This window comes from Myxine glutinosa, chromosome 10 (assembly GCF_964187855.1).
Source record: "Myxine glutinosa chromosome 10, kmMyxGlut1.1, whole genome shotgun sequence".
Taxonomy (NCBI): domain Eukaryota; kingdom Metazoa; phylum Chordata; class Myxini; order Myxiniformes; family Myxinidae; genus Myxine; species Myxine glutinosa.
Window position 1 is genome coordinate 123988206 of NC_136270.1, and position 20771 is coordinate 124008976.

General features: G+C 49.6%; 1 protein-coding gene across 2 annotated transcripts in view; it reads right to left on the reverse strand.

Annotated features, from left to right (window-relative positions):
• The window catches only part of LOC137433795 (protein MTSS 2), a 65573-nt gene that overhangs the window by 27734 nt on the left and 17068 nt on the right, over positions 1–20771 (reverse strand). Inside the window, exons 3-6 of one of the 2 annotated variants that reach the window (XM_068126151.2) lie at positions 7945–8006; positions 7749–7822; positions 3501–3585; positions 1726–1817 (exon numbers count right to left, since the gene is read on the reverse strand). In XM_068126151.2, the coding sequence (XP_067982252.1) occupies positions 1726–1817; positions 3501–3585; positions 7749–7822; positions 7945–8006 (313 nt within the window). Of the gene's footprint in view, positions 1–1716; positions 1818–3500; positions 3586–7748; positions 7823–7944; positions 8007–20771 lie in introns of both variants that reach the window. The other variant, XM_068126150.2, reaches the window with a different exon arrangement.

Sequence of the window (20771 nt, forward strand, 5' to 3'; positions counted from 1 at the left end):
GCCCACTTGTGGAGCATTACATGCCCAGAGGGACCACAGTCGCCAGTGCATCATACTGCGACCTCCTTAAAATTCATCTGAACCGAGCAATCAGATCAAAACGTCGTGGACTACTCACTACCGGTGTTTTGCTGTAGCATGACAATGCCCGGTCCTATACTGCCCGCGCTACAGCTGCAACAATCGAGGACCTGCATTTTGAGTGTCTTCCTCATCCACCCTACTCGCCAGACATCGCCCCTTCAGATTACTACATATTTGGGCCACTTAAATAGGCGCTTGGTGGAACCACTTTCCGATCCGACGAAGAGGTCCAAGAGGCGGTGCACGAATGGCTACACAAGCAGCCAAAATTAAAAAAATTCCAGAGGAATCCAGGCCTTAGTAAAGTGCTGGAAAAAATGTATTGAACGCATGGAGATTATGTTGAAAAATAACAGTTGTTACACGTACATGCAATAAACAAGTTGTGTAAAAATATTTTAAGGTTACTTGTTGACTGCCCCTCATGTAGATTATATATATATAATCAGCATATCCGCAAAGAAAGAAAACTTGGTATATCCACAAGAAATATTGGTATGTCACCAACAAATCAAGGAAAGGTGTTTACCATCCTTAAATAGATCATTTAACTTGACGCTTTGATGCACTCGGCTACACTTAGAACAGTGGAACGTGTGACGTTCAAGACGTACTAGGAAGTAGGTACAGCTGAAAGTTGGATATCGGACCGTACATTTAATCAAACATCTAACATCCATTTGAAAAGGAGGATCAGTGCGGTGAAGTCAGATATATATATATATATATACAGTGTGGGTTCAGCAGGGGTTCAGGAGAATGCAGTTTGAAAGTAGCAGAATGCACTTCAGAGTGAGGGATCTGCAGTTCTCTGTTGCAGCTGGATGGAAAGTGAGAGAAACTGGGTCTGCGGGAGCACCAGAGGAGGATTGGTGAATCTGTTCTCCCGCTCAGCAGGCCGATTCATGCCACGACGCAATGCAGCCTTCGCCTGCACGGAACAACTCCGCTCAGATGCTTCCACGTATCTCCAATTATCCCACCTTTCCTGGCAGGTTTCTGTCTTTGCTTTTGCTGTCACCGTTGCCAGACATTCCTTTGTTCACACAGACCTGTGGCTAGACTAGGAGAGGTTTCAAACAACAACTGACAATGGCGGCATGTTCTCCGTCTGTATTTGAGGCCTATTGGGATTTGTACCTCACCTTCCCATTCTAAACTGATTAAATAGAACGGCTGCTGAATATTATTATTTTATAATAATTTGGCATCATTTGCATCATCGTGGTTAATATTCGTGCGAGGACGTTCATCCTGTTCCGCCATCGTGGTGGGTGTGTCAGGTCGCAGCAACTGTTGGATTAGAAACGGATGCGAGGATCACGTGGTCGTTCGCACACTCTGTCTGATTTGGCACATGACCGCCCCATGCTCCTGGCACCACACCCATTGTGCAAATTGTGCTACGTGACTCCTGTACACGCAACAACATTATGAACAACTTCATTGATAAATCAGCCTCACTTCCTCGTAATTACCACACACCTATGAGGAGGAAACAGGCCCCAACATTGAAGTTAACTAACAAATTAAAGTTAAAATCATTAAAGTAGAAAGTTCAAGCACATGCCATTTCAACAAGAGCTCAACGTGAAAGACAAATAACGCTCAGAGTACAAAGTCAAAACATACCTACCCTACCTTTGTTGTGCTCCTTGTCGAGCTGTCCACTGGTCCTCTTCCAATCCTCCAAATGTTCCTGGAGAGGATTGATGAGGCTGTCCAACAAAGCCCTGTGAAAAGCGAGGTGAGAATTCCAACAGCTTCAGACGAGCGGTTAAAAAACAAAAAACAAGTGAATAATATAACAGAGTGAAACTCATACATGACTTCTTGGTGCTGCTTTACCTAAACGATCTACCATACATCAGCAAGATTCACCAGCGGCCAGTAGTTTACGCACCTGCTGAACCAGCCCACCAGACTTCAAGCAACGCAACAAAACCCCAAATCCGAGGTGAAAATGATAACGCGACTTCACTCCCACTCGACCACCAACGATATGCTGCGGACATGCCCTCGGAAATTAACCGCAACTGCAAAAATGGACGACCCAGCCGAGTTGTCTGCGCAGCACGAGTTGGACATCGATATGCTTCATTCAACAGGCAGTTACTTCCACAGGTGTTGAAAACCCCACATCAATTATTAACAACTCCGATTAATCCAACACTGGCTCCATTGAACAATCTATGGCAGACTGGTACAAAGGGATGGATCCCAGGAGCACCATGGGTCGAATCCATTTACAGGTAGAATAGCAGTTTTCAAAATTGAACCCAGAAAGAAAATAAATGAGAGAAAAGTGTTATTGGGGATTCATCTATTCACCTGTATATCTGTACATGTTTACCTCCGCTACCGAAGGTGGACAGGAGGTTATGTTTTAACCCCCGTCTCTGTCTGTGAGCACGATATCAAAACGTTGTGGATGGATTCGGACGAAACTTGGCGGACATGTTGGGTGTGAGACAAAGGTGAATCGATGAGAATTTGATGAAGATCCGGATATTATTATTATTCACATTTTAAAGCGATTCTTCACCGTTGAGAGATGGGGCAAAAATGAAAAACGGCATGTTATGTCAAAAAGTGGAGGACGGATTTGGACGGAACCTGGTGGATTGGTGACAAGTACAAGCCAAAGAGATTTTGCTTTCAGGTCTGGATCCAGATCCGGCCGATGAGTGGAATACAAAACGTAAACCGTTCAGCCTGGCGGAGATATGCGCCAGTTCAAATTGTGAAGAGATCATCAAAAGGAAGTAACACTTAGTGGCACAACTAATTCGAGGTTTTGCCAGAAGAAAGAGGCTTATGGCTCAACATTTCAAAATACAGGATGACCACTACCTGGAGAATAAGGAAAGCATGGGTACCAAACCTCAACTTACCCCTAAAACATGGGAAAGGTGGGATGAAGAATTGCATGATGGGTGTTATGGGCTTTTCCACAGACATTTGCATCACAGTGAAATTTAAACCCCCCAGTCCCCCTCCATGGTCTCCATACTTCCCTCGAGGTTTATATTGACTCGCGGTGCATGTGTGTTGCTTTGGCCCAGTTCAAGGCCACTGCGTAGTCGAAACATTGAACCCGAGCATTATCCCCAGTCAAAGGTCTTTAGGCTGCTGTGGTTTTGTTTATTTAGTTCACTGCAGTTTTGTGATACGTGCACACTACGAGTGTCAGATCAAACCTCCCGAGGATTCCAACCAATCAAAATGAAGGATTGTGGCTTTTTGTACATCAAAGGCAATAACATCAAAATCCAGGTCGATACAGGAAAAGGTTGGAGCTCACCGTGAGTTCAACCTGTGCTTAATGCCAAGGTAACACTCGTTCTGAGCTCCAAACCAGGCAAATCGTTAAAGGTTAAATAGACACAGTCATGGAAGAGACATGCACACCATACCCTGACAACTGACGAAGCTTGCCCTCAATGGTCTTGTGCCTCAGACACATGCGTGTCAGTGCAGAGCCAATGTCACGTGTTGCTCCTGTTTGGGAGGGAGGGTGACGGACAGTAGCAATTGCACATTTTCCTTCTCCAATAAATTATCCCAGGCACAAACTAATCAAACCGATCCGTGTTGTTCAACAGTAAATAAATAAATGGACGGACGCATCAAATGAATGAAAATGATCCTTTAACCCCACCAAATGGGTGAATATCACAAGGGAGATTATTCCACTTTGATCACAATAGTCAGGTAGCCAACACCAAAAATATGACCCAAACTGTGACTGTGTACAAATGCGATTCTTTTTTTGCTTCAAATTGTAGTTGGACATTTGCACTTGCATAGGCCGACCCCTTGGGCAATTTTTACGTCGTAGCCCGTAGGGACAAGATTGTACTCCAAAGTACTCCAAAACATCCAGATTGTTAGAGGGAGGTTGTCTATTGCCAGACCGTTGATCGAAAAAACGCTCTCCTATAGACATGTGACAAAAGCGGGGAGGGGGGGGGGGCAAAATGATCCTTTAACCATCGTATACCATGGGCCAAAACCTCGTGATCATCCATCTCTACATCCAAGCAGGACAGGGGGAATGGCTGCTGCCTGTGTACGCCTGGGAGGATGCCGCCGTATTTATTTTCCGCAAGCCCCTGGATATTACGCCAGGTACATTAAGTGGCATATAGGCGACATGTCATCACTACAAGAAGATAAACTGGCTGCATTTTCAAGGGGAAAACACGTTTTCCATCACCGAAGTGGAGTTTGGAATGCAGTTTTTCTGGCCCAGTTTGTAGAACAAACATGTATCCGATACGGAAAGTCCAAGGGCGATTTAGTGAGGAGGTCATTCCTCTGAACCGATTGCAGTGTGGACGCTATCGCATCACTTGCCGTTGACATGTTTGAAGAAGAGACAAACGACGAGTATGCCCATGTGGCCCACAAACAAGCAACAACACAGGAGATGGCATGGCGAGACCAGCAAAGGACATACAGGTGAGTGGCTGACAGGAGGAGCAGCACTGCACAAGCACACAGGAGTGTGTGGTAGCTGCAGGTAGGACGGCTGGCTTTACCCCGACACATCCTATTCCTACCTGCCCCACTGATCCCTCGACTCGAAAGACTATACCAGTTCCTGCCCCTCTAAATCCCTCTGAACGAATCGATCCCTCCCAGGGCCCACTAATCCAAAAGCTAAACTATCTCCCAGGAGGAAGATCAAGGCACGCACGTTGAAAACAAACGATGAAGTGGCGTGGCTCACTACACTCACCTGAGGAGCAGCCCGATGAGGGTTGTGCCTACCCCTATTCTCACAACTTGGGGCTTAATGAGTCCATTGAACATCCAATTACTCTTCTTCGTTTAACTCTGGCAGCCCCAGACATCAACTATGGTGTGAAGGGGGAGTATCTCAAACCATCGCAAAATCACCAAAAACATGTTCTCTTTAACTTTAACCGCCTTTTACTATGGCTATACGTAACCAAATCTACCCACCGCACTGTGTAATCAAATCTACCCACCGCACGGTGTAATCAAATCTACCCACCACACTGTGTAATCAAATCTACCCACCACACTGTGTAATCAAATCTACCCACCACACTGTGTAATCAAATCTACCCACCACACTGTGTAATCAAATCTACCCACCACACTGTGTAATCAAATCTACCCACCACACTGTGTAATCAAATCTACCCACCACACTGTGTAATCAAATCTACCCACCACACTGTGTAATCAAATCTACCCACCACACTGTGTAATCAAATCTACCCACCACACTGTGTAATCAAATCTACCCACCACACTGTGTAATCAAATCTACCCACCACACTGTGTAATCAAATCTACCCACCACACTGTGTAATCAAATCTACCCACCACACTGTGTAATCAAATCTACCCACCACACTACGTAATCAAATCTACCCACCACACTACGTAACCAAATCTACCCACCACACTACGTAATCAAATCTACCCACCACACTACGTAACCAAATCTACCCACCACACTACGTAATCAAATCTACCCACCACACTGTGTAATCAAATCTACCCACCACACTGTGTAATCAAATCTACCCACCACACTGTGTAATCAAATCTACCCACCACACTGTGTAATCAAATCTACCCACCACACTGTGTAATCAAATCTACCCACCACACTGTGTAATCAAATCTACCCACCACACTGTGTAATCAAATCTACCCACCACACTGTGTAATCAAATCTACCCACCACACTGTGTAATCAAATCTACCCACCACACTGTGTAATCAAATCTACCCACCACACTGTGTAATCAAATCTACCCACCGCACTGTGTAATCAAATCTACCCACCACACTGTGTAATCAAATCTACCCACCGCACTGTGTAATCAAATCTACCCACCACTGTGTAATCAAATCTACCCACCACACTGTGTAATCAAATCTACCCACCACACTGTGTAATCAAATCTACCCACCACACTGTGTAATCAAATCTACCCACCACACTGTGTAATCAAATCTATCCACCACACTGTGTAATCAAATCTACCCACCACACTGTGTAATCAAATCTACCCACCACACTGTGTAATCAAATCTACCCACCACACTGTGTAATCAAATCTACCCACCACACTGTGTAATCAAATCTACCCACCGCACTGTGTAATCAAATCTACCCACCACACTGTGTAATCAAATCTACCCACCACACTGTGTAATCAAATCTACCCACCACACTGTAATCAAATCTACCCACCACACTGCATGCTGGTGTCCTACCACGTTTGGGCCTGGCTCAAGTGGCAGCGTTTGTTTAATCCTGCAAGCCTCCCGCACAGCCCGGAGGGAGCATTTAAATCAATTCCGATCTAATAACCAGGGGACTGCTCGCATGCATGCTCCATCATGCGGCATCCCCTCCATCTGCTCACCCAGATCACACTAATCCCCGGGGAAGCCACTCTACCTCCAACGCTACACCGTCCATCACTACTAGCGGGTCCCCCATACACATTCCTTCTCCTTGCTCTGTCCATGCCACATGCTCCATGCTCCATGCTCACATATTGCGCCATGGGCCAGTATGCACAAGCCATGTGACTTCGGTCCCACAACACGACTGCTCCCCGTATGCCACAGCACACGGTTCACAAACCCACTATGTAACCTCCACCTCTGTGACGCATGTCACAGCCTCGGGTCCCAGCTACTCATGTGTCAAACTCACACACCACACACTCACAGGTGCACAAACTTCCCTTGGGAGAGAATTCAACAAGACCTCTGTTGACTGAGCCTCCATCTGTCCCTTCGCACCATCAACGACCGTGTGCCCCACTGAACTGACCTGCTAAATCAGGAATCGCCCATGGCGCAAGGCCCAAATCTGGACTCGACCACGGCGCAAGGCCCAAATCCAGACTCGACCACGGCGCAAGGCCCAAATCCAGACTCGACCACGGCGCAAGGCCCAAATCCAGACTCGACCACGGCGCAAGGCCCAAATCCAGACTCGCCCATGGCGCAAGGCCCAAATCCAGACGACCACAGCGCAAGGCCCAAATCTGGACTCCCCCACTGGGCAAGGCCCAAATCCGGACTCGCGCATGGGCCAAATCCTGACTCGCGCATGGCCCAAATCCGGACTCGCGAATGGCCCAAATCCGGACTCGCGAATGGCCCAAATCCGGACTCGCGAATGGCCCAAATCCTGACTCGCGCATGGCCCAAATCCGGACTCGCGCAAGGCCCAAATCTGGACTCACGCATAGCCCAAATCCGGACTCGCGCATGGCCCAAATCCTGACTCGCGCATGGCCCAAATCCGGACTCGCGCAAGGCCCATATCCGGACTCGCGCAAGGCCCAAATGCGGACTCGACCACGGCGCAAGACCCAAATCCGGACTCGCCCATGGCACATGGCCAATATTCGGCCACAGCATCACGCTTGGCTCAAAATTGCAGCAATACCTGACCTGCAAGTTCTCCATTTCTGGCATCGCAATAATCTCCTAACATCTCCAGCCATCAGCGTACTGTTTGCCAAAGCATTATCTATGGCAGTGATCAACTCCAGACAAAAATTTAACCTGAAAACTTTTGTTTTCTCAAAGAAGAGTGACAGCGCTATCCATACAAGCAACGACCTTCACAAATGCCACCACCAAGCAAGTCCTACCTCTCGAGTTGGTTGCAAGGTCGGCAATCTTCTGGAAGGCATCCAGGAACATCGTGGCTATTCCCATGGTTGTCCTGATGAGTGGAACAAGCACACACAGTACAGATTCACCAAGTTGAACTGAAACCAAGCAAGTCATGGCAATTATTCAAAAAGTTCTGAGAAATGGAATGAAGGTCAGGAGGGGAAGACGAACCGAAGCTGCGTATGAAACTTCATTGCCTTAGCGATGAAATCCTCCCATACCGGGTAGCTGCTCTGGAAAGCAATCACGCAAAAAAACGTCACAACAAGCACAAGCACAAACGCACAGGCCCACTCAAACTTCTCGGATTAAAAACAATAATAAATAAATAAATAACTACTGGTTACGAGCGAGCAGTCACTTGGGAGATTCAAAACCTACAACAACATATTTACACCTCGTATAAACACAGGTTAACCAGTGAAACTTTCGGTCTATCACTGGCATGTCATCATCCCCACAAGCTAATGAAGCTGTGCCGCAGTTCCATAGCCGACAACATGGAGAATGAACCAAAGCTCCTTTATAGATGTGCATGTCGGTGCTGCGGAAAATATTTTAACGAATAGGAATGCGTTTATTTGGATCAAAACAAAAAAGGAACCATGGAGGGCCTGTTAATTGGCATCAGCAGGTGCGATAAAGACTGCAGACTGTCCACACATTCTGTTATTGGCAAAATTCTCAACACAAATGGTGACCAACACAATCTCGATTCTCAACACTAATGGTGACCCACACAATCTCGATTCTCAACACAAATGGTGACCCACACAATCTCAATTCTCAACACAAATTTCTCAACACAAATGGTGACGAACACAATCTCAATTCTCAACACAAATGGTGACGAACACAATCTCAATTCTCAACACAAATTTCTCAACACAAATGGTGACCAACACAATCTCGATTCTCAACACTAATGGTGACCCACACAATCTCAATTCTCAACACAAATGGTGACCTGCACAATCGCAATTCTCAACACAAATGGTGACCTGCACAATCGCAATTCTCAACACAAATGGTGACCTGCACAATCGCAATTCTCAACACAAATGGTGACCTGCACAATCTCAATTCTCAACACAAATGGTGACCTGCACAATCGCAATTCTCAACACAAATGGTGACCTGCACAATCTCAATTCTCAACACAAATTTCTCAACACAAATGGTGACGAACACAATCTCAATTCTCAACACAAATGGTGACCTGCACAATCGCAATTCTCAACACAAATGGTGACCTGCACAATCTCAATTCTCAACACAAATTTCTCAACACAAATGGTGACCAACACAATCTCAATTCTCAACACAAATGGTGACCTGCACAACCGCAATTCTCAACACAAACGGTGACCTGCACAATCTCAATTCTCAACACAAATTTCTCAACACAAATGGTGACCAACACAATCTCAATTCTCAACACAAATGGCGACCAACACAATCTCGATTCTTAACACAAATGGTGACCCACACAATCTCGATTCTCAACACAAATGGTGACCCACACAATCTCGATTCTTAACACAAATGGTGACCCACACAATCTCGATTCTTAACACAAATGGTGACCCACACAATCTCGATTCTCAACACAAATGGCGACCAACACAATCTCGATTCTTAACACAAATGGTGACCCACACAATCTCGATTCTTAACACAAATGGTGACCCACACAATCTCGATTCTCAACACAAATGGCGACCCACACAATCTCGATTCTCAACACTAATGGTGACCCACACAATCTCGATTCTCAACACAAATGGTGACCCACACAATCTCGATTCTTAACACAAATGGTGACCCACACAATCTCGATTCTCAACACAAATGGTGACGAACACAATCTCAATTCTCAACACAAATGGTGACCCACACAATCTCGATTCTCAACACAAATGGTGACCCACACAATCTCGATTCTTAACACAAATGGTGACCCACACAATCTCGATTCTCAACACAAATGGCGACCAACACAATCTCGATTCTTAACACAAATGGTGACCCACACAATCTCGATTCTTAACACAAATGGTGACCCACACAATCTCGATTCTCAACACAAATGGCGACCCACACAATCTCGATTCTCAACACTAATGGTGACCCACACAATCTCGATTCTCAACACAAATGGTGACCCACACAATCTCGATTCTTAACACAAATGGTGACCCACACAATCTCGATTCTCAACACAAATGGCGACCCACACAATCTCGATTCTCAACACTAATGGTGACCCACACAATCTCGATTCTCAACACAAATGGTGACCCACACAATCTCGATTCTCAACACTAATGGTGACCCACACAATCTCGATTCTCAACACTAATGGTGACCCACACAATCTCGATTCTCAACACAAATGGTGACCCACACAATCTCAATTCTCAACACAAATTTCTCAACACAAATGGTGACGAACACAATCTCAATTCTCAACACAAATGGTGACGAACACAATCTCAATTCTCAACACAAATGGTGACGAACACAATCTCAATTCTCAACACAAATTTCTCAACACAAATGGTGACCTGCACAATCTCAATTCTCAACACAAATGGTGACCTGCACAATCTCAATTCTCAACACAAATGGTGACCCACACAATCTCGATTCTCAACACAAATGGTGACCTGCACAATCGCAATTCTCAACACAAATGGTGACCTGCACAATCGCAATTCTCAACACAAATGGTGACCTGCACAATCGCAATTCTCAACACAAATGGTGACCTGCACAATCTCAATTCTCAACACAAATTTCTCAACACAAATGGTGACCTGCACAATCGCAATTCTCAACACAAATGGTGACCTGCACAATCGCAATTCTCAACACAAATGGTGACCTGCACAATCTCAATTCTCAACACAAATGGTGACCTGCACAATCGCAATTCTCAACACAAATGGTGACCTGCACAATCGCAATTCTCAACACAAATGGTGACCTGCACAATCTCAATTCTCAACACAAATGGTGACCTGCACAATCGCAATTCTCAACACAAATGGTGACCTGCACAATCGCAATTCTCAACACAAATTTCTCAACACAAATGGTGACGAACACAATCTCAATTCTCAACACAAATGGTGACCCACACAATCTCAATTCTCAACACAAATGGTGACCTGCACAATCGCAATTCTCAACACAAACGGTGACCTGCACAATCTCGATTCTCAACACAAATTTCTCAACACAAATGGTGACCTGCACAATCGCAATTCTCAACACAAATGGTGACCTGCACAATCGCAATTCTCAACACAAATGGTGACCTGCACAATCTCAATTCTCAACACAAATGGTGACCTGCACAATCGCAATTCTCAACACAAATGGTGACCCACACAATCTCGATTCTCAACACAAATGGTGACCCACACAATCTCGATTCTCAACACAAATGGCGACCAACACAATCTCGATTCTTAACACAAATGGTGACCCACACAATCTCGATTCTCAACACAAATGGTGACCCACACAATCTCGATTCTCAACACAAATGGTGACCCACACAATCTCGATTCTCAACACAAATGGCGACCAACACAATCTCGATTCTTAACACAAATGGTGACCCACACAATCTCGATTCTCAACACAAATGGTGACCCACACAATCTCGATTCTCAACACAAATGGTGACCCACACAATCTCGATTCTTAACACAAATGGTGACCCACACAATCTCGATTCTCAACACAAATGGCGACCAACACAATCTCGATTCTTAACACAAATGGTGACCCACACAATCTCGATTCTTAACACAAATGGTGACCCACACAATCTCGATTCTCAACACAAATGGTGACCCACACAATCTCGATTCTTAACACAAATGGTGACCCACACAATCTCGATTCTCAACACAAATGGTGACCCACACAATCTCGATTCTTAACACAAATGGTGACCCACACAATCTCGATTCTCAACACAAATGGTGACCCACACAATCTCGATTCTTAACACAAATGGTGACCCACACAATCTCGATTCTTAACACAAATGGTGACCCACACAATCTCGATTCTCAACACAAATGGTGACCCACACAATCTCGATTCTTAACACAAATGGTGACCCACACAATCTCGATTCTCAACACAAATGGTGACCCACACAATCTCGATTCTTAACACAAATGGTGACCCACACAATCTCGATTCTCAACACAAATGGTGACCCACACAATCTCGATTCTTAACACAAATGGCGACCCACACAATCTCGATTCTCAACACAAATGGTGACCCACACAATCTCGATTCTCAACAAAAATGGTGACCAACACAATCTCGATTCTCAACACAAATGGCGACCCACACAATCTCAATTCTCAACACAAATGGTGACCAACACAATCTCGATTCTCAACAAAAATGGTGACCAACACAATCTCGATTCTCAACACAAATGGTGACCCACACAATCTCAATTCTCAACACAAATTTCTCAACACAAATGATGACCAACACAATCTCAATTCTCAACACAAATGGCGACCCACACAATCTCAATTCTCAACACAAATTTCTCAACACAAATGGTGACCCACACAATCTCAATTCTCAACACAAATGGTGACCAACACAATCTCGATTCTCAACAAAAATGGTGACCAACACAATCTCGATTCTCAACACAAATGGTGACCCACACAATCTCAATTCTCAACACAAATTTCTCAACACAAATGATGACCAACACAATCTCAATTCTCAACACAAATGGCGACCCACACAATCTCAATTCTCAACACAAATTTCTCAACACAAATGGTGACCCACACAATCTCAATTCTCAACACAAATGGTGACCCACACAATCTCAATTCTCAACACAAATGGTGACCTGCACAATCTCAATTGTCAACACAAATGGTGACCTGCTGTGGTTGTCCAGTCAGAATTGCAACTCGCGCACAAGAAGTAGAGAATAGAGAAAAAAGTGCAATCACGTCCAATTGTAGATTTATTACGTACAGGGACGATCCGGCGGCCCCTGTGGAGTTCGACCATGGTGGACGCATTCACTACGTGTCCAGGTAGTTTGATCCACGGTTATGGAGATGCCGACCTTTACTGGGTGCAATGACCAAATGGTGACCTTCAACCACAATACTTTCGTACGGATGAAATGCAATGTCTTTGTGCACAGACATGGCACAGCACAGCAAGTAAAAGGGGACACGAGGTGCAATGTCTTTGTGCACAGACATGGCACAGCACAGCAAGTAAAAGGGGACATGAGGTGCAATGTCTTTGTGCACAAACATGGCACAGAACAGCAAGTAAAAGGGGACATGAGGTGCAATGTCTTTGTGTACAGACATGGCACAGCACAGCAAGTAAAAGGGGACATGAGGTGCAATGTCTTTGTGCACAGAGATGGCACAGAACAGCAAGTAAAAGGGGGCATGAGGTGCAATGTCTTTGTGCACAGACATGGCACAGAACAGCAAGTAAAAGGGGACATGAGGTGCAATGTCTTTGTGCACAAACATGGCACAGAACAGCAAGTAAAAGGGGACATGAGGTGCAATGTCTTTGTGCACAGACATGGCACAGAACAGCAAGTAAAAGGGGACATGAGGTGCAATGTCTTTGTGCACAAACATGGCACAGAACAGCAAGTAAAAGGGGACATGAGGTGCAATGTCTTTGTGCACAGAGATGGCACAGAACAGCAAGTAAAAGGGGACATGAGGTGCAATGTCTTTGTGCACAAACATGGCACAGAACAGCAAGTAAAAGGGGACATGAGGTGCAATGTCTTTGTGCACAAACATGGCACAGAACAGCAAGTAAAAGGGGGCATGAGGTGCAATGTCTTTGTGCACAGAGATGGCACAGAACAGCAAGTAAAAGGGGGCATGAGGTGCAATGTCTTTGTGCACTAACATGGCACAGAACAGCAAGTACAAGGGGGCATGAGGTGCAATGTCTTTGTGCACAAACATGGCACAGAGCAGCAAGTAAAAGGGGACACGAGGTGCAATGTCTTTGTGTACAAACATGGCACAGAACAGCAAGTAAAAGGGGGCATGAGGTGCAATGTCTTTGTGCACAAACATGGCACAGAACAGCAAGTACAAGGGGGCATGAGGTGCAATGTCTTTGTGCACAAACATGGCACAGAACAGCAAGTAAAAGGGGGCATGAGGTGCAATGTCTTTGTGCACAAACATGGCACAGAACAGCAAGTAAAAGGGGGCATGAGGTGCAATGTCTTTGTGCACAAACATGGCACAGAACAGCAAGTACAAGGGGGCATGAGGTGCAATGTCTTTGTGCACAAACATGGCACAGAGCAGCAAGTAAAAGGGGACACGAGGTGCAATGTCTTTGTGCACAAACATGGCACAGAACAGCAAGTAAAAGGGGGCATGAGGTGCAATGTCTTTGTGCACAAACATGGCACAGAACAGCAAGTACAAGGGGGCATGAGGTGCAATGTCTTTGTGCACAAACATGGCACAGAACAGCAAGTAAAAGGGGGCATGAGGTGCAATGTCTTTGTGCACAAACATGGCACAGAACAGCAAGTAAAAGGGGACATGAGGTGCAATGGCATCGAGGAGGAATTCCAGTCTTAGAAAAAGACAGGTGTCGGTGGAGAGCACAACAAGGGGCGTTGCCCCAAACGAGAGGATAAATAATATGTTTACCACCATGAGGAATAAGGTGAGGCCGACGTTTCAAAAATGGATTTGTTGGAACAAAAATGTAAAATCCGATGGCGAAGGGTAACGCTGGAAAACGCCCAAGTCACCTTGTTTCCTACGGCGGTGAACTTGCACTTTCTCAACTTTAATTCCTTGTGATGACATCAGCATGGCTCATAAAAAGCAACAATAATATGTCTGAAATAGTGAGATTATCAATTTAAAATAATAATAAATCATGAGAACACTACCGGAGAACATGACGTTGCATCAAGGGGCAGACACAATTAACCTAAAGTTCAAATCTGGGAACACGTGACAAGTCTCAATCAAGTGCGTTTGCCGTACACTCCATGAAATCGAATAGGTGAACCGTCAGTGTGTCCAGGTATCCATGACAACCGGATAAATAAACGAAAGAGAAAAACCTTCAACATGTGAAATCCAGAGCCTGCGCCGCTTAGAGCTCGTTTTATTGTGATTATACAAGTTTTATTGAATCATAACTTGTGCTCTTCCACAAGCCTCGATACCTGTATAACAAGAAAGAGCAATCAGAGATTACAAACCCTCGCCAGGATGTATTTTCAGTGCTTTTTAAGGCTTTTGTGTCAAAAAAAAAATGGCGGCCGAACCACGTGACCGATGACGTCATCATTTTTTTTCTTCCACCAATTTATCCCTCGATTATGCTCAAGAAATTTCATCTTGATCAGATTAAGTTTTGTACTTGTCGAATTATGACGTCATAATGGAGGCACCTATGACATCATTAACAGATGTTATTCCCCATAGAGAGTTATTTACAATGAGCCATGACTCACTTTTTTCTATTCAGCACTTTCAGAGATATAGAGGTGCAAAGTTTTTCGGTTTTTCCAAGATGGCGACCAAACCACGTGACCTATGATGTCATAAATATCATCTTACTATAATTCACCAAATGTCTGTCTGTCTGTCTGTCTGTCCATTCGAAGGTACCGCAAAAACGGCAGATTGCAACGATATTTTGGGTTGGTAATCCTGGGATCTCCAGGAGTAAAATAGGGTATTGTGGCAGGCACAAGGGTCAATAATTCCGTGCACCAGTGGGTGGCGCGAGCGTCCAGGCAGGGAACCGAAATACATGCCCCGCCTTTCGGCCGATCGGCCATGCCCGGGGGCAAGGCGTGGCCTCGGGACAAATATGCGGGCTCTAAGCTCGAGCCTGCCCAGTGCTGATATGCGAGCTTGTAATAAAGACTCTTGTTTGTATCCACGCGTTGTGGCCGACCTCTCTGGCAATCGAGTCGTGTGTGCACAGCACCACACTGGTGACCCCGATTGGTTCAGCCGTTGCTGACCCCCGAACGCGCCATGGCTACCAACGCCGTCGCAATCAAACTCCCGGAGTTTTGGGAAGCGCAAGCCGACGTTTGGTTTGTGCAGGCCGAAGCTCAATTCCAACTCCGGGGCATCACGGCGGACGAGACCAGGTACTACCACGTGGTCGCCGCCCTCGGGCCGGGCACTGCCGCCCGCGTCGTGTCCATCCTTCGGCACCCGCCGGGCGACCACAAGTACGAGGCACTCAAACGTCTCCTCCTCGCCACGTTCGGGCTCACGGAGGTCGAACGTGCCGACCGCCTCCTGGACCTTCCCGCCCTCGGCGACACACGACCATCCGTCCGGATGGATTTCATGCTGTCCCGGCATGGAGACCAGTGCCCGGATTTCTTATTCCGAGCACTTTTCCTATGCCAGCTACCTATACAGGTGCGCCTCGCGCTGGCCGGTTCCAAAATAACGGAACCCCGCGCCCTGGCTGGAGAGGCCGACAAGTATTTCGCGGCCTGCGACACGCGGTCGGTGTACGGTGCTGCCGTATTGGATCCCGGCGCGGAGGCTACAGCGCCCCCTGCTTCCCTCGTGGCCGCTGCTATGCCCCGCCCACTACCGCCGCCGCCACCACCACCACCGCCGCCGGCACGGCCGCCCCTGCCGCAAACCTGGTGCTACTACCATGCCAGGTTCGGCCGCAAGGCTAAAACGTGACGCCCGCCGTGTTCTTTTGATGGGTCGGGAAACGACCAGGCCGGCGCTCACTTGCGGCCATGAGCGTCGGCCATTCCGGCAGCCTCCTGTTCATCACGGACACCTCGTCCGGGCACCGTTTTCTTTGCGACACAGGAGCGCAGGTAAGCGTCCTCCCTGCCTCCGCGTCCGACAAGCAAGCCACGGGCCGGGGCCCCGCCTTGCTTGCCGCCAACGGTACACCCATCCGCACATTCGGGAAGCTGCGGTTCAGAGCACTGCGGTTCGGAGGGCAGCGCTTTCAATGGTCGTTTGTCACCGCCAGCGTGCCAATGGCCCTGCTCGGCGCTGACTTCCTATGTGCGCATGGGCTGTTGGTCGACGTTAAGCGCAGACGTCTCGTCCAAGCCGAAACCTTCAGCTCGCTCGCTTGTTCGCTGAGCGGCTCGTTGAGCAGCTCGCTGAGCGGCTCACCGAGCGGCTTGCCAAGCGGCTTGATGAAAGGTTCCGTCCTGGCGAGGTTAGTCTGTACGCTTCCGGCAGCGGACGGGTTTACCCGCCTCCTCGCCAGTTTCCCGGCCCTCACGCGGCCCACCTTTTCAGCGGTGGCCGTCAAACACGGGCTGGAGCACCATATCCCCACGGTCGGGCCCCCGGTCTACGCCCGGGCACGCCGCCTCGACCCCACGAAGCTCGCCGTGGCGAAAGCGGAGTTCACCATGCTGGAACGGCTGGGTATCGTACGGCGCTCCAACAGCGCTTGGGCTTCTCCTCTGCACATTGTGCCGAAGCCCGGCGGCGGATGGCGGCCGTGCGGTGACTACCGCCAGCTCAATGATGTGACCACCCCCGACCGCTACCCGGTCCCGCATATCCAAGACTTTTCCACCCGGTTGGCAAACACGACCGTGTTCTCCAAGGTGGACCTCATCCGGGGCTACCACCAGTTCCCCGTACAACCGGACGATGTCCCAAAGACGGCCGTCATCACCCCTTTCGGCCTCTTTGAGTTCCTACGAATGCCTTTTGGGTTGAAGAATGCGGGCCAGGCGTTCCAGCGGCTCATGGACAGCGTCTTGCGCGACTTACCTTTCATCTATGTCTACCTGGACGACATCCTAGTCGCGAGCGCGTCCCGGGAGGAGCACCTGCTCCACCTCCGCATGCTTTTCGAACGCCTGGGCCAGCATGGACTGATCATCAACCCTGCAAAGTGCTGCTTCGGCATCGCCGCCATCGACTTCTTGGGGCACCGCATCACCAGGCACGGGGCCGTCCCTTTACCGGCCAAGGTGGAGGCCGTCAAGAGTTTTTCGTGCCCCCGCACGATCAAGGGGTTCCAGGAATTCCTGGGCATGGTCAATTTTTACCACCGCTTCGTGCCCCGTGTCGCCCAGCTCCTCCGCCCCCTGCACAAGGCCTTCCGGGGGAAGCCGGGCAAAGGTGACATTGCCTTGTCGGAGCCGATGGCCGCGGCGTTTGCGGGCACAAAGCTGGCCTTGGCCAACGCGACCATGCTGGCGCACCCGGCGCCCGATGCACCGATCGCCCTCACCACCGACGCGTCGGACTACGCAGTGGGCGCGGTGCACGTGCAGTGGGTGCGTGGTGCTTGGCAGCCCCTAGCGTTTTTTAGCCGGTAGCTTCGCCCGCACGAACGCCGCTACAGCACCTTTGACCGCGAGCTGCTCGGGCTGCACCTGGCGGTCCGACACTTCCGCCATCTGCTCGAGGGCCGCCCGTTCACGGCTTTCGTTGATCACAAGCCCCTTGTGTTCGCGATGGCCATGGTCGCCGAGCCATGGTCGGTCCGGCAGCAACGTCACCTCTCTGCCTTGTCCGAGTACACGACGGACATCCGTCACGTCGCGGGTAAAGACAACCCGGTGGCGGATTGCCTTTCCCGGTCCGTCGCGCACGCGGTCCACCTCGGGATCGACTATGCCCGGATGGTGGAGGACCAGACGACCGACCCCGGCGTCCAGGCCTTGCGGACCGCCGTCACGGGCCTCCGCGTCACTGAGGTGCCGTTCGACGTCGCGGGCGCGGCCCTCGTGTGCGATGTCTCCCTCGGCCGGCCTCGAACCATCGTGCCCGCTGGCTGGCAGCGCCCGGTTTTCGACGCCATCCACGGCCTGTCCCACCCGGGCACGAAGGCCTCCCAGAAGCTCGTCGCGGCGAAGTTCGTCTGGCCTGGCCTCAGGAAGGACGTCCGCGACTGGGCCAGGACGTGCCTCGCGTGCCAGCGCGCAAAGGTCCACCGCCACACCCAGACCCCGTTGGCCCCGTTTACGGTGCCCGAGCGTCGGTTCGACCACGTCCACGTCGACGTCGATTTGGTGGGACCTCTGCCCCCCTCGCGGGGGTTCACCCATCTCCTCACCATGGTGGACCGCACCACACGGTGGCCGGAGCCCGTGCCATTGGCGGCGACGTCTGCGGCTGATGTGGCGCAAGCCTTCATCGCCACTTGGGTTGCCCGGTTCGGTGCCCCCTCGGACATCTCGTCCGACCGCGGCCCCCAGTTCACCTCGGAGCTCTGGGGCGCGGTGGCGCAAGGGCTTGGCGTCAAACTGCACCGCACCACGGCCTACCACCCCCAGGCCAACGGCCTGTGCCAGCGCTTTCATCGCTTGATGAAGGCCACGCTCCGGGCCAGCCTCCGCGACGGCAGCTGGGCCGACACGCTCCCCTGGGTACTGCTGGGCCTCAGGACGGCGCCCAAGGACGACCTGCGCGCTTCCTCGGCGGAGCTGGTCTTCGGACAACCGCTGCGGGTACCAGGCGAATTTATCCCCGACTCCACGGCTCCTTGGTCCGCGGCGCAACAGCGCTCCACCCTGCAGGAGACTGCCCCGGTGCCGACGGCACACCATGGTTGCCCGTCCTCCCACGTCGCTCCGGAGCTTCGCACGGCGGAGTACGTTTTCGTCCGGCACGACGCCCACCGGGCACCGCTACGGCCCCCGTACGACGGGCCCTTCCGCGTGCTGGAGACCGGGGACAAACATTTCACCGTGGACATCGGCGGTGCCCCGGATCGTACCTCCGTGGACCGCCTCAAGCCGGCCCACCTCGATCTGGACCACCCCCCGCAAGCAGCTCTGCCTCCGCGTCGAGGCCGCCCCCCGGCGGTCAGACCCCCGGCACCCCCCAGCCCCGCCGTCCCGCTACCCCCCAGCCCTGCACGCATCGCCAGGGGGCGTTTCGGCCGGGTCATCCGGCTTCCCCGCAAGCTCACCCTTCAGGTGCGCGGGAATTCTGGGGGGGCACGTGTGGCGGGCACAAGCGTCAATAATTCCGCGCACCAGTGGGTGGCGCGAGTGTCCAGGCGGGGAACTGAAATACATGCCCCGCCTTTCGGCCGATCGGCCACGCCCGGGGGCAAGGCGTGGCCTCGGGATATATATGCGGGCTCTAAGTTCGAGCCCGCCCAGTGCTGATATGCGAGCTTGTAATAAAGACTCTTGTTTGTATCCACGCGTTGTGGCCGACCTCTCTGGCAATCGAGTCGTGTGTGCACAGCACCACAGTATATTGTTTTTCCAATTTCAGCTTTGGCCTCCAGCATTTTCAGGTTTGGACTCCACATAACGTTATTTTCCCCGGTGCCGCACAAACGGCTGCACCGATCGCTGCACAGCTGCACCGATCGGACTCGGTGACCTTGGACAAAGACCTTTTATAAGGACATGGGTTGAATCCCTGCTTGAGAGAATGCCAACCCCCTTCCCGCCATCACGGTTGTCTCTCCAACACACAATCCCACGAGATATGCGGAAAGGACGACCCAAAACCAATTATCTTCTTTTTGATTCGTATATAATCATTAGAAGTAAACATGCGTTGCGCCTAGGGCCCCCGTCGTTGAAGTGATGCGAGTTGACAAAGTGGAAGACGCAAGGCGGCCATCTTAGATTTTGACGTGGCGACCCCATTTTCAATAGCGTTCTCCCTTGTGTAGATACACCCACACACCAGATTAGAAGTTAGTAGTTCGTTTATTTTTCAAGATATTCCGCTCACAAGGTTCAGACATACATGGCGACGGCCATCTTGGATTTTTACGTGGCGACCCAATTTTCAATAGCGTTCTTTCTTATGCCTGGATACACCCACACAGCAGATTAGAAGTTGGTACTTCGCTTATTTTTCAAGATATTCCACTCACAAGGTTCATACATACATGGCGTCAGACAAACATGGCGGCGGCCATCTTGGATTTTGACGTGGGTGCACCCACACACCAAATTAGAATTCGGT